This window comes from Hoplias malabaricus, chromosome 16 (genome assembly GCF_029633855.1).
Source record: "Hoplias malabaricus isolate fHopMal1 chromosome 16, fHopMal1.hap1, whole genome shotgun sequence".
NCBI lineage: Eukaryota > Metazoa > Chordata > Actinopteri > Characiformes > Erythrinidae > Hoplias > Hoplias malabaricus.
Window position 1 is genome coordinate 10798975 of NC_089815.1, and position 15556 is coordinate 10814530.

Here is a 15556-nt window from a genome sequence, read left to right on the forward strand (position 1 = left end):
ATGGTTGTATTTGCAAATCACAACATGTGTCATAATATTTAGTTTTGTTGGGATTCAATAATTCAATAATATGTGGAGCTACAGGTAGTGTTGCTGCCACAAAGCTCCAAGGTTCTGGGGTTATGGGTTCAGATGCTGGGTGTGTTCTCCCTGTGTCTGCATGGGTCTTCTCCCACAGTCCAAAACATGTTGGTAGAAGTGTCCATAGACATGTGTGAGAGACTGATTGAGTGTGTGGCACATCTTGTGATGGACTGGCACCATGTCCAGGGTATTTTCCTACACACAGTGGTTCCAGGTAGTCTCCAGACCCACCGCAAGACTGGACAGGATGAAGCAGTTACATAAAACACATGAATGAATTAATGAGATTTAATAACTTGAAACACTAGCACTGACAGTAATATGTTTTTAAAGATGTCAAACAATTTGGACACATTGGAATTTATTTTGTATTTCACACATGCTGCTCTGAATTAAATCATATTATCCCCTCATAAACATATTTTATTTAAAATGAAGTTTCAAGTCAAATTTTATTCTTCTCATGATCCGCATTATTCAAAACACATTCAGTGGTTGACGCATGGGTGAATTGGTCTGATGTTTTTTTTTCAGCTCTGTTTATCTGATTGGCAGTTTTGATGCCAATGTATTTTCATGTATTATCTTTGTCATTTCCCCTCTGTATGCATATGAACTAATGACCATTTGGACGGGTAATTGAAAAAAGGGTGGTCTCTGAATTTTGCACAGGACCAATATATATAGGTCATGTGTGTGTTTCCGAGAGAGAGAGAAAGAGTGAAGAATGAAAACTGTTATTTATTTTTAACATGTGGCTGAATTTTACAAGGCAGCAGATAAAGTATAATAAGATGACTGGCTTTTGTACAGAGAACAGGCCCGAGCGGTTGTATTTCAAAACCATGGGATGCAATTAAGGAGCAAACTGCAGTAAATCTCTGCACGACAGTATTCCAAAACCACACAGTCTCAAGGTCGACCAGTGTTTCTGCCCTCCACAAAAGATAACAATCTCCAGATGAGTGGCAGCAGAGCATGCAAATGTCTTTAAAGCCCTTGTATACTTCAAACATCTTTGGCTTAATTACTATAGTTCTGGCAACTGCCAACTGAACAGTGCTGTGGATTATAAAGATTAACTTCATAGTGAATCAGCAAATTGGACTTTATCAGTCAAGAAAACTAGACCATCAGTTCTAGGACCAGTGGTTTCAAGGATAAAATAATAATAATAATAATAATAATAATTAATGGGAAGCACCGTGGATGTATCAATGATTGTTTAATGCTTTCAACTTTACATACAAAAATCAAGAACAATCATTCATCACTCATCAGAAAGTAAGGATTTGCATGCAGAAACTCTTTGAACAGTCTTCGAAGAACATTAGGATCACTACTGATTTTGTATTACAGGTATAAGTAAACATATATCTGTAATGCTAATACTACACACATTGCATTTCAGCTACATAAGAAAGGCTCAAGCCCACTTTTGTTCTACCTTGAGAGAAGTCGTTTTACCCATTGTAGAAACACAAAAATGAGTACCAGACAACTTAAGAATGCCAAACTGAAACGCGAGGGAGATCTATTTGAAGTCGAATGCCATAAGCTGTTGTTGGGGAGGCAATTTGTGCACAATTCTCACCTCATTACTTCAGCCAGAAAGATGAAATTTGCTAGGACGTAGTTGTGCATCGCTTGATGCAAACCCAGACCCTTACCACAGAGAGATTTTAGAGCGTGAGGGGATGGAGAGGGAGAGAAAGGGAGAGAGAGAGAGAAAATATACACACAGCACTTTGAAGTGAAGAGGAAAAACCTCCAGCTTTTGTAAACATTCCCCATCTTCGGTAATGATATTTGAAATCTGATTGAAGTACATACATGTTGCAGATGAAAAGGGTTTCAGAGGAAGATTCGGTTACCTGGAGCTCTTGGCTTTTCCAGCTTTCACTAAAAGACAAGAGGGCATGAAAATGATTTCACGTAGGCACATGAAAGCAAAGTGTGTGGATACACTTTCTGAGTTCACTGTTCCCAAGGTATGTTCTAAAAACACTGGCCAGAATCAGTGCTTTAACATCATTAGACAGGTGGAAAAGTTAACGGGGATTATATACGTGACAGCTTGCCCATTTGGCTACCGTGCTCGATACAAACCTTCTGCCTTTTATGCAATTTACGTAGGAGGAATCATGCCTAAATAGAGTATGCTACTGGCTGCTATCCTCTAGTAATCAGGCTAGATTTGATTACCTTTAGTTGCCATTTGCGCATACAGAGACATCCAGAAAAGATCAGGTTTAGTGGAACTTATCCAAGCTACAAAAACATTCCCAATTCAGTCAAGATCGAGCCACTATGTCTTCCATTCTGTCTTGTTTGCGTTCAGACAGACTTCCTCCGTTTTCCAAAGACATTGTTAATAAGCTTGGCCATGGATTTGGAACCGCTGTAGCGTCTGCGGTCTGATCTGTACTTCATCTGTTCCATCACATGACGCATGAGTTTAGTGAAGAGGTTCGTGATGTCCAGGTAGTTCTCGGCCGCAGACACCTCCTGGAAGATGCACTTGTGCTCCAGGGCTAGAGACCGTCCTTCTTCTTCGCTCACCTTTCGACTGTGGCACAGGTCCTGTTTATTCCCCACCAGGCAAATGGGTACATCTGTCTCACTGTCCAAAAATCAAATACAAACCAATGATATGAGATCAATACTCTTGTCTTCTAACAACCATAAAACAACCATTTTCATTTGATGAAAGAGTAAGTGGTACAGTAAACGCTCAGAACTTAAGATGATCTTTATATTTTGGTATGCTTTTGAAAAACTGCCCACCACAGAACACATTCCATTAGTGTTCAGTATTAAACTGAAAGGCAAGGTTAAGAACCTGCCAACACAGCAGACATTATAACACAGGCTAGAGGTGCATAATATGGGTATAAAATGCAATGTTCTGTAAACCTGCAGGATCGCAAAACACTGGATATTAAAAGAGATAAATTATGATTAAACAGTGTTCTCTGAGTGAGTACAGGTTTGTGTTCTTTTAGTTCTTTTTTTTTTCCATCTGTGACCGGTTACAGACAGTAAATGTAAAAAAAAAAAAAAAATCCTTAGGGTCAATTAGGTTTGTTAGACAAAGAGCTGCTTAAAGGAGCACTAGGTAAAGTATGGCGTCAAAATATGTTCTAAAGTTCTGAGAACCAAAAAAACAGAATCCATATCCAATAAATGTCATTTTGTAATTGAGAAAACTGTCATTAATACTCAGAGTTATAAAAACAGGTTTACAAACAGAATATTTCTGTATATAATCCTCTATTTTCAGTTTAATATTCTTGAATACGCTTTCATTCCGCCTTTTCTCGGTTGCGCTTCTCTCAGTCTCGCTTTCTCTTCCAGAAGTTTCTCGCTTTTGACTTTTGACGGTGGTCGGGATCTAGACAGTCATTGGCTGCTTAAGTGAAGCCCCGCCCATCTGATATAGCACACCCCGCTACGTCAGCAAGAGTGCGCCAATCTTACCCTGACTGGAAAAAGACCGATCTGCAAACACAGGTAAGACATATCAAATACTTTTAACGATGATGTCTTTTAGTAATGCACAGCTCCTCAGAGAGGCTTAGAGTCCTTTTGCAATCAGGGTTAGGGTGTGCAGAATCAGCTGGGTAGGTGGGGCTTAACTTTAGCAGCCAATGACTGTCTAGATCCCGACACCGTCAAAAGCAAGAAACTTGGAGGCGAAAGCGAGACTGAGAGAAGCGCAACCGAGAAAAAGTGGAATGGAAGCAAAAACGGATTATTCAAGGAAATATTCTTTTTATAAACCTGTTTTTATAACTCTCAATAGTAATGACAGTTTTCTCAATTATAAAATGACATTTATTGGTTATGGATTCTGTATTTTTGGTTCTCAGAACCTAGCATATTTTTACTTTAAAATTATAGCCTCAAAATCATTATGAAGCTTCACTTGCCTGTAATAAGGGCAACAGAGCCTCTGTTATTACTACTCTGGCCTCAGCACTACAGAAAGTGTACTATGCAGGTTTTGGAGGAAGGTCGATAAATGTGTTGGTTCTAATGTTTATTGTAATATTCTTTTTGGTTCCAATATTCTTTTATTCATCTTCTGTAACTGCTTCATTCGGTTCAGGGTCTCAGTGGATCCAGAGCCTATGAGGAATCATTGGGACCCTTATGGTGGTGTTTTGAGGGAAGGCATTGGATAAGACTAGGTTCTAGCCACCCATGTGATCTCAATTGCCTTGTTTGGGGGCACTAATAGGATCCAGCTGTCCAGCCTCATACTCTTAGTCACCACTGTGTCCTGATGACTTTCAAATGACACGCAACTAGTGAAATCCCAAACCTTTTTGACTTTTACAGCTCTCTAATAAGGGACTTTGTATGAAAAAAAAGGAAAAAGAAAAAGCTTATTGGATTTATTCAAACCCAGCGGACCATTTAGAGTCATGATTTACTACATTTAAGCTAATGGGCACAAAATGTGTCTCCTTTCTGACTTTCATCAAAGACATTCAAATACATGCATGTCCTGTTTATTTCCAGAGTGTGGCATGTGCGAGCCTGTCTCTTGCTGTCTTGTGTCTGCACAGATCTAACCAGACTGCCTCCCCTTTCATTCCCACAAATGGCCTTCATTAATTCATTAAAACTTTGCCCTCCCATTCCAGTCTGCATGAGCAGTCAGGTCAACAGGGGTCAGTGGGGACTTTTACTCACCCTTTGCAGGTCTCCCTACGGCTCTCTTTGATCTGATGCAGGATGTTCTTGGCACTGAGGAAGGACATGTAGTCGCTGATGGTGTACACCACCACAAAAGCGTCAGCCCAATCCATGGGCTCTTCCAGGATGCATCTGCTCTCTCCACTCTGCCGGGAAGAGAAAGGGCACATGGGGCCTTTTTTTGGGGGGGGGGGGCAAAATAAAATTTCATGTCTCTGAAGACATACCTGACTGAATGGAAAAATGGCTGTGTCTTGGTTTTTGTTAGTTAACTCTCTTTAGTGAATAGTGCTGGACTGGAAAACAATGATAGAGAAGTTCTGAACATGTTTGAAGCTCACAGCACCCTTTGGTTCCCGATGTCACTTCAAGAGATCTGCCTTGCAGGGGTTTGAACTGATGCAAAGACATGTTGCACCCTTTATACGGATCACAAATACATTTACAAAGCAGGACTGTGACCATGTCTTAACCTTGGCTTTGTGAATCAAGTCCAGCAAGTCCCAAAGACTTAAATAAGAGGTCCCAGATGCAGTGGGTATAAGTAGAGTCAAGCTCAGCTTTCAAAGGAAGTGCAGGGCATATGCAGTTTGAGGGGAAGAATCATAAATCAGATCGGAACATAACATACATTTCCCATATGGAGGCATCCCAAAGATTGTACCCCTATGTCAGTGTCTGTATTGTGATACGATGATTTCAGAGAAGCTAGTACTAACTATACCTGTGAGCAGGGATCAAAGACTTCCAAGTTCAACTGTCTGCCATCAATGGAGAGCCTTTTACGGTATAAGGAGTCTGTAACGAAGTTGAAAGAAATTCCAAGAATTACGACATTCACGTGTACTGTATAAAAAGACGGCTGTTAATTGTAAACACGGAACACAAACATCATTCCAGAGAAAAAAGAGGAAGAAGTGCGTGTAATGTGATACGCACGCTGTAGACCAGTGGTTAAAAAATCTTTGGCACCAGTGCAGACATGGAACGGAGAGATGAATATATTTAAAAGGCCGACCAGACATGGAATGGATGGAAGTTGTATATTAGTATCGTGCCTCCACATGACAACACATTCTCATGCCTCGAGGAGAGCGGCTCTTTAAAAAAGCAATCCTCATAAAGTGTCTACTTTTTGAAAAGTGTGTGTTTACATTACGTCAGCTGTCAGATTTGTTCCTCCTTTCCATTCGGTGTAATGGAGGGCCTTGTGCAGAATTTGTAACCATGTCCCCCATTAGTAGGGCATAAAATGAGACTTTGTGCTGTGAGTTAAGACTGTTGGGGTGATGCCAGTTGCAGCAGGGCTGCAGTTAAAACAGTCACTGGATTATGTGTGTAACATATGAGTAAGGTTCTGGCCATATTGTCAGCTCATTAAACATTGGAGGGAAATTTTACTGTACTTACTTGCATTTGAGGCATATTCCCCAATGAAGCGCTTGGTCAGGAATCTCACCAAAACCGCTAAAGACAAGAGAAGTGAGATTCTTACTGAAAGCCATCATCTCAACTCGTGATGTACAGAAATGTTTTGAACCCTTAGGATAGGGGAGGAAAAAAAGGGGGGGAAACGGTGAATTCCAGGTTCTCATTAAAGACTTGGCCGGGGTGTACGTGGAGTACTGGTGTATATCTGGCCTGTTGCTTTTTGTTTGGTTTTTGTTCTGTTTTGTTTTGATTCAGATTGTTTTCCGCCCATTCCCCAAATCGTGAGCACATTGCCTGGTCTATATTAAATTTTAGAGCCATAAAGCTGTCCTGTCTTACTCAGGGCTTGACTTTCCATGCGGAAACAGACCCACCGCTGCGGTGGCCACGTGAACTTGGCTATTTTCGCGTCCGCCGACTAGCCTATACCCCACAGCTGTCAGGAATACAGCTGCGGTTCTGTGCGTTTCCCCACTGAAATCCCTCTCAGACCTAGCAAAACATACCATGCTATTTCCCTTTATCCTCATCTTATCCCCTGTCTCTTTTCAGCAGAGCACCAGAAAGAAAAGTGCTCCAATGCTACCTCTTAATTTTTTGGTCAGAGGGGACCCTGTCTAATTATTTTCCGGTTATTTAATAGTCATCAGGCGCAGGTATGTAGCCAGAGGGGCTCAGTCTGTCCTTATTCTGCAGAAAGGGGAAGAAAAAAAAAAAAAAAAAAAAGAAAACCCAATAATCCCTCATCAGTTTTAGCAATTACTTGCATGTTACAACCATCAATTTAAATTTCCCTTTCAGGTGATTTGAATAACAGTGACCTCGTTCCACCCCCTTACCCTCCCCACCACCCTGCCTCCCTCTCTTTCTCCAATACACAAAGTGCTTTCACGGTGTGCACCAGGCAGACATAATTCCTCTTTGCATTTAGGAAGGTTGACACACATTACTGTATAGATTCAGTGGAACCGAACAAATGAGGGCATGGTGTACCACATCATTTGGCAAGTGTAATCTGGCATGAGCCAACAAACTGTTCCTGCTCTGAAAACTATTGAACTATTAAATGATTAAAATAAAATTTTGTTCATAAGGTATCCATAAGATATCTATATGTGTGAATTAAGAGCAAACTATATGATATACTCACCTGATTTTCCTGCTCCCTCGCTGCCCAGCAGGGCCAGTTTGATGTCATTCATTGCTGTGGAACTGCAGGAGTTGCTGCTGGAGTTTTGTTTTGTGCCCTGTCCTGTAGAGGAGACAAGCTGCTCTGTTGCTCCTGCACGACTCAGCTGAAGTTCTATTCAGCAGGGGCAAGAGGAGAAGACTCTCTCCCTTTCTCACTCTCTCACTCTGACTCAGTCACTTGCTTGTACACATCCACATGCTCTGATCTCTCCCCTCTCTCCTCCCACAATGTAGGGAGCTGAAAAGCTGGGTTGCCAGGAGGTCATTCTACAGCAGAGCACAAGCAGGATTTCATCTCCAGAAGCAATAGTAGGCATTGTTCTGGTCAACAGAAGTTTTCCATAGTAAAGTGCTCCACACAGAGGGCCAGAGCCTATAAACCACTGCTTTCTCGTCTTTATAGCGAATCCTCTCAATCAGGAGTGTTTTAGTTTGTTCGGTTGTCATGACATTCCAGTCAAAGATTCATCTTCGACCGCTGTGTACTTTTTAACACAATAGCTGCCAGAACATTCCACTTTGAGTGACATTGTTGTACATAAGACTTGAGCAGAGTACAGGTCATGAATGAAAGCAGTTTGTTGTGTTTAGTTCAGTTCAGATGTGGTTGTCTTATGGCGAGAGTGACACCGTCCAGCATCTAGTACAGTCAATGCTGTGACAATCTCCTGTATCCCAGCTCATACATGACCTCAAACTGCAAAGCGCTCAGAAAAGCCAGAGGCGTTATTAGACCCAATTGCTGTGTTGTTGTACCCCACTAAAATCACAGTGGTACAACAAGTATTGCTGAGCAGAACTACAAGATATGTTGCGCAAATTTAATACAGGCACATTTAATATATACACTACATTTCCCATAATGCCCCAGTTGCTTTTCAAAACGGTGAGCAGCAAACTCTTTCAGTTGGGGCCCAATTTTTACACAGATTAATGGACATTGGTAAATATTTAAAGACAGGCATCTACACAATAGACATGGTAATTATTGCTAACAGAAATATATTTTGGTTATAGCCACTGATCTACAAATAAATACATAATTCAACACCATTAAAGCAAACAGTCAGACATTACGTTTCCGCAGAAAATAATGTTAAGGGCATGTAACACCACCCAACAAAACTCATGAGCATGTTCATTTTAAATACTGCTGTTTCAGAATCACAGAATCACATCAAAGTCTAGACAAAGTCATAAAAAATGTGGAGCGGCAGAAGGTTAATAACAAATTCTTCTCATATTTTCGGTGTACTCAATGTGTATATCCAGAAGAACATATTTTTTCATAAATATATTTTTCTGCTAAAACATTTAAATGGGTAAAGAACCTTAAGATCAAGTGATGGACTGTAAAATCGTTAAAAGGCTTTTCACTCTCTCACCTCTTTTAAACAAACATGTTTTTTTAGGGAACCAAATGTTGTCCTTCTATGGCATTGCTCAAAGAACACTGTGTAGCACCTTTATGAAGAGAGAAAACACGCAGTTTTGGAAAATGCAAGAAAATTGAGATTTATACTGTTTTGATTTTTTTATATATATATTTTTAAAAAGTGCACATAAACAAATTGAATGCATTCAATTAATTTTTTTTAAATAATTCAAACTTCATTTCTCATCCAAAAGGCACACTTTAGTTTTAAATCATTCAAAAATGTTAGTGTTTAACAGGCTTTTTACTAGAGGCACATTTGCGCCCCTATGACTTATTGGCAAGAAGAGGGTACAGCATTGCCCCTTTAAATTCTGTGTGCACCCCAGAACCACATGTAATCTAGAAGTGCCCCAAAAGCTTCAGCCACATTTTAATGGTAAGGATTGTGTTTTTTGAAAGGGGAGTGAAACAATCAGTTTTCCTTCTTTCCAACCAGTACAGTTCCAAAAGAATAGAGCAACATTCAGTCACTAAAACCTCAATTTCATGGGCGGCTACACTGGTCAGAAAGTATTTTATTACTTTTTCTTTACACTCAGGTGGCTTTTTTTTCCTCCTCTCGACCTTTCGTTCTTTGACAGAGTTCACTTTGTGGTGTCCCATTATTATCCTGTTAGGTCTGATTTCTTTTCTGGCGACTGAGGACTAGCAGGCCTTCTTGAACACAAAGGATTAAATGTGCCGGGCACCGAAAAGTATGTGGCACATTTTCGGCTATTTACTGTGTGCCCGTGGCTACATCTGTTTTGACAGATTGGAATTTCATAAAGAAAGTGGCAGCAACGAGTTCCACCCCATCAGTCATGCATAAAAAGGCAGGAAAGCAATACACAACCAGATCAGGTGCATAATGAAATGTAAAGTCATGCTGGATGTATTACAGACTTATATTCATTTTAAACTGGATAGTGCGAAAAAGTTCCAGAAGCCCTTCTATTTAGTGAATGTAGCTACTTCATTTCAGCAGCCGCATGTGAGTATAATGTCACCATGCCCCATTCCAAGCATGGAATAATATGGTATAAGCCCCCAGCACTGGTGTGTTGAGCAGTGGAACTGTATCCCTGGGAATTTGTTATGCAGAATTAGTCATCCAACACCAGCTGCACTAAGTGACTTGTGGTAGAATGCCATTAAATTACTACTGCAATGTCCTAACATCTAAAAAACCCATAACATCTAAAACCCCATAATATAAAACGTTGGGATGCTGTGCAAATTGTAAATTAAATAAAAAATGCAATGATATGCAAATCATTTAAACCCTATATTTGGTTTAAAATAGTACAAAGACAATGTTTGTAAATGATGAAGTTATTTTCTTTTTGCACTTTACCAAGTCCATCTTAAATAAGCTCAGGCCCAGAGGCTGGCAGCTTGTCTGGGTCCTGTTTATATATGGTTTATTTGTTTGCATTTTTGAGTTTTAACTTTGTGTACACAGTTCTCAGTTTCGACATTTGAAATATTGTCTTTGTGCCATTTGTAATGGAATATGGGTTTTAAATGTTTTGCATGTGATTTATTTCATTCTGTTTTTATTTACATTTTACACAGCAGCCAACCTTCAAGCAGATGGGCTTTACAGAATAACGTCTTCTCAAAGAAGCAGATGCTTTTTCTGCAGCAAAGTTGCAACAATTCCAACCAATAGCCTCCTTTTTCACGTATGACAGAATAGATTTGTTGCAATTTGATGAGACTTGCAGAATTGTTAATTATGAAATTAACAATTATTCAGCTGGGAAGCACCTGCAAAGTGAATCCAGGGCAGAAATATGTATTAATCACAAATAGTGGACATTTCATTTAACTCTCTGACCAAGTCAACAAGGAAAGATAAGGAAAATAAGAAAATAACCAGCAGAAAAAGGAAGAGATTTTCATGTACAGAGAAAGCCCTGATGGGTCTCATCACAGTCCACGGCAACAGTTCAGAATGTATTTTGGTCTCCACACTGATTTTGCAAAAAGGGAAATTTCACCATTATTGTTTTTTTTTTAAAGAAAATCCTGTGTCACAGAGATTTAAGCAAAACTATCACTATCACAAAACAATGCATCAGTCAGTGTATTCATAAGGGATTGATGCAAAAACTGTGAAGTAATATATCTGTCGTTTAAAAATCAAGGTTATTATTAGGGGGTTGTCTCCTTGTGCTGCAGTAAGATTCTACACTAGGTCAGATACGATTGTTGTTATTTTTCTCATCCTGAAGGTGTGGCCCTCAATCACTCCAGAGGGTGAAGTGCCACTGTTCTGCTGATCAATCTTAGGGGACTTTATACCTGTTTAGCTCCTGCTGGCAATGGGCATAGTGCATTTGCTCCAGTGCGTCTAAACCTAGTGTTTTTTTTGATAGAGTGATTGAATAAGATTCATGTGAGCACTATTGAACACACATCACTAATAGATTATTCTTGAATTAGTTCAATTCGTTTTTGAAGATGTATATTTTAACTTTTAGTGGCATTATACTGTATACAGTAAATGTGCTTCCTAATATTCACTAATATCTTGGACAGTTTTGATTGTGTGTCTAGAAAGGAGCAGTTCACATCAAACCACTCTCTTAAACATTAAAGAAGACACATTTTAATGTAAAATGGAGTAGATTCTTCTTTAAAGGTACACTAAGTAAGATTTGTTTTTATTTTATTTTTGCTCTGGGGCTCCCCCTATAGTTGCAAAGTTAAGTTAACTTTTACAGCACTGAGTGCATTTACATGAATTTAATAATTTGATCAAATATTTCTGGAGTTATCTGATTATACAATGGTCTCGTAAACAGCATGCTCTGATTTCTGTTTAAAAGTAAGAGTAAGAAACTTGTTTAAAATCCTGGACTCTTAGCTCAGTAATCTGTTTTCTCAGGGCGTGTAATCATACCTCGATTTACATTTTGTTTTTTATTTGATTTCTCAGACTGCGGATTCATGCAAACGTAACCCGACAGAATGTGTAGAGCAGTTTCCAGCACATATTTAATTTTTCTCACCAACAAGAAGGACCATATTTGCAAGTAAAATGGGTCCAATCAGTGGTGAATGGATTACTCCCAAGATCTGATTTTGTGCAGTTACTGGGATATTAAGTGCATGTAAACACACACACACACACATTATCCTGAAATCAAAGTGGGCGGGGGGTGGGATGGTTTCCTACCCTCCTCCAAAAGTAACATTGTGCAGTTTCTGCTGTGCCAATGCCAGCATAGCCTCAACAGAGGCTCTATACTCCCTATTACAGGCCAGTAAAGTATCCCAATTCTTTTGATTTCAAGGTAAAAATACTACCTAGTGCTCCTTTAAAACATGGAAAATGAGGCGACTTCAACAGTCTAACACTCCAACTTATTCCACCCTGCTTGGCCTACACTTAGCTCTGAAATAATTCAAAAAGCAGGATCTCGTGCAGGATCTAATCCCTGCTGAATGTTCTTCAAGGCATTTATACGGACGGACGAACAAAGGAATGAAGGGAAAAATTACCATTAAATTGCTGCAAAATATGACCCCTTTTAAAAAGTCTTTACAAATGAGTTTCAGAAGCTGAGGGAGTGTAAGAATGAGGCCAGCCGCATCTCCAGAGTACAAAAAAGAGATTTAAACACTGGCGTTAGTACATCACGTCTGTGTTAAGGACGGCCTCATGGGGACCCTGTCTTTATCCCCCAATGTTTACGAAGGCAATCAGGGGAGTAATCCTACAGGTATTGGGGGAATTTTCCTCCCGACCCGGCCCAAGCACTGATCTGATTTAAGTGTCATCAGGAAGCCGTCAGTGAAGATGAGGGAGGAAGTATCTGGTGGGATGAGATTTACAGTGCCTCCGCAGGAAAACTCAATTTGCCAAGACTGAGAGCGGGAGAAAGATAACTCTAAGAAAGATGACCACCTTAGATGGTATCAGAGCTGACTTCATCGGTTTTGAAAGTGCCAAATTTTTCCAGCCAAGACTGAAATGTAGTGATTAGGTAGAAATGTTATTTACCTGATTTAGTTTGTTTTTGCCAGAAATGGCACATTGTAAATGATATTAAGTATGAACAATTCTTTGGTTTACTGGGAGTTTTATTAGTGTCTTGGGCGCTGGGTTTTAAAAAACCAAATTTAGATGTTAGCTTAATTCAGTGCACAGTTAGGACAAAGTACCTTGTGCTTACATACAGCCTCAACAACTCATTTTCTCTCTGTATAAAATGTAATACATACAAATGTGTACATATTTAAATGTGTGTTTGTGTGAGAGGTCCTTGCCTTGGGTAGCTGTGAGTAGTTTAGCTTGTTCTCTCTGCATTTCCTCCGTGTGCTCCAGTTTCCTCTCACAATCGCAGAAACACACATTGTTGTGGTGTGTGTGTGTAATGCCCTGTGATGGACTGGCACCGTCTCCAGGGTGTACCACCACACTCTTTAGGATTAAGTGTTTCCAGAAGATAAATTTTTCTAATTTTTATTCTCAGTAAGGGCTTCATAATAGCTCCATATCTTTATATATATATATTTATTTTTGCCATACTTGAAGGAAGGACACTAACACTGGTTTGAATTTTCGTGTAGGAACATGTCAACAGCAATTTTAAGATCATCTCCCAGAAAACCTTTACCTTCGTCTCATATGGGAGACATAATGTTGTCATTTTATACCTTACATCTTTAATGTCTAATTTAGAGACATCTGTGATAACAACTCATGGGAATTCAATTATGAGGAGGAGAAATAAAGCAAGTCATTCAACACCTTTGAGTCTTGGGGTGAACTTTGCGTGATAAAAGTAGTGAGGTGAGTTTAGTTTACATTTTATTTCTTTGTTGTAAATTCTTGGGAAAAAAGCCGGGAGAGATGTCCACCAAATGTTTTTCAGCAGTAATGAAATTATCCAGGGCCCCTCCGCTTGGATGCATGCCTCTTTCTTGAAGTAAGGCCAAACTGAGGAATGGACTGGGCTTTATTAGTCCTCAATGCCTGAAGAGCTTCCCTCTGAATGCTACAGTAAATCCCCCGATCACTTATGAAAAAAAAAAAAAACTTGTGTGTATATATATATATATAAAATGAGTATATATTTCACTGGCCAATACTAACAGCGGCCTTGTTATTCCAGTGTTTCTCAATGTGGAGTGACGTGACTTGAAAGTAGAAATGATAATTAAATAATTTCCTTCTGAGAATAATTTAATTAGAAATACAGGGCAGAACCAGCTGGACGTTTTAAAGAAAGGCCAGATGTTCATGTATCCAGAGATTGGTAGTAAGGATTACGTAAGTAAATATTTCACTTATTTTCAACTTTCTTAATATTTACAAATTACATTAAGCTATGTACAAAAGTCAGAGCTCGACATCCCTTTATTTAATTACAGTTCCAACAAACATTTAGTTCAAGTAGATTACCAAATATATAAGATTATCCACTCGCATAAAAGAAGGGAGCTGTCAAATGAAAGTTAAAACAAATGAAAAATTAACAGAACGCAAACCTAGAACTGGACAGGAAAAAATAAAGCTGCCCTCTCAAGCTCCCTTCTTGCTACAGAGCTTGTGTCCTAACTCATTGTTTTGTGCCTGAAAGAATGTGGAGCTGTAGTGCCCTTACTGAGATTAGAAACAGTCTGATAAAGCAAACTATAAAGTTTATCCTTGAGACATGTGTGAATACACACCGAGCGTCAGATGTAGATTTATTGTTCTATTATATGTTATGCAGTGTAAACACAGCTGTAAAAGCTTAAGTACCCTATTCTCAGGCTCATTTCAAGCTGAAGCCCCACACTAATGAGTTGATTGACAATGTATTTATTGCATTTTCATTTCCATTCTGAGACTAAAATGGCATGAGAGAATTCAAATTCACATCTTGTGTAAATAAATATGCAATACTATTGCGGCAAATGCCATTGAAATTTATTGAATTTGGAGAGGGAAATTTTAATTCAAATCTTCGATTACATGGCTATTTTATGTATTGAATTTTCATTTTAATTTTGACACTGACCTGCTTCCATAATATAGCACTAGGCTTCTTTGATATGGGATAAATGGAAGAATGCAGTCTTCACCTAATCATTATTTTTTTCTTTTCTGTGAAGCACAAAGCACAACTGATAAATCCTGTGTGCGGTGATAGATTTACGAGATGTGGACAACATAGTCAAACAGCTGGAGAGAGATCTGATCATGCCATGATCTGATTTATAAAACCATTCATCAGCTGTCAGAATATGTCCAGGTTAAATATGTTATCAAGATCTGCTTGGACTTCATGCTAACATACCAAACTGAACCAAAACCACAGTCTTTCACAACTGAAAACCCGCTTTTTAAATCAACATGGATAATTTGTAGAAGTTACAGAGTGGACAACAGAAATAAAAACTTGTTCATATGAAAGAAATAGCGACGTAAACATTGTCTGTATAATCTTTCAGAACTAAGGGCTATGAGAATGATACACGTACACTGTTCAGTTTTGTCAATTCATTTTAAAACAAACCCTGGGGCGATTCCTTATGAACACTCGCTTTCGAAATATGATGTACACCAAGTTTCTAAATGAACTATGGTGCGGTTTATTTCAAGTGTGAACACAATAGGAACCAAACGCCAACGTGATGTCCCAAGATGTAACAATATTCTTACGGCTGGGGAACAGAGCGCGTTAAAAACAATGAGCCGAGGACCAACCACATGAACTCTTCTCTCTG

General features: G+C 39.2%; 1 protein-coding gene across 1 annotated transcript; it reads right to left on the minus strand.

Annotated features, from left to right (window-relative positions):
* Positions 1–1385: 1385 nt before the first annotated feature.
* On the minus strand, positions 1386–7421 carry rerglb (RERG/RAS-like b). The gene is made up of 5 exons (XM_066648227.1): positions 7370–7421; positions 6199–6255; positions 5513–5586; positions 4786–4934; positions 1386–2707 (listed from the first exon to the last, which is right to left on the minus strand). Exons 1-5 carry the CDS (start codon positions 7419–7421, stop codon positions 2422–2424), a joined length of 618 nt encoding a protein of 205 aa, XP_066504324.1. The 3' UTR covers positions 1386–2421.
* Positions 7422–15556: the final 8135 nt, after the last annotated feature.

Coding starts and splice junctions, on each gene's coding strand:
- rerglb (XM_066648227.1), bottom strand. CDS start 7,421: ATGAATGACATCAAACTGGCCCTGCTGGGCAGCGAGGGAGCAGGAAAA. Junction 4,935..5,512: donor TCTTTGATCCCTGCTCACAG/GTATAGTTAGTA, acceptor TCTTCCCGGCAG/AGTGGAGAGAGCAGATGCAT. Junction 2,708..4,785: donor CGTAGGGAGACCTGCAAAGG/GTGAGTAAAAGT, acceptor ATTTTTGGACAG/TGAGACAGATGTACCCATTT.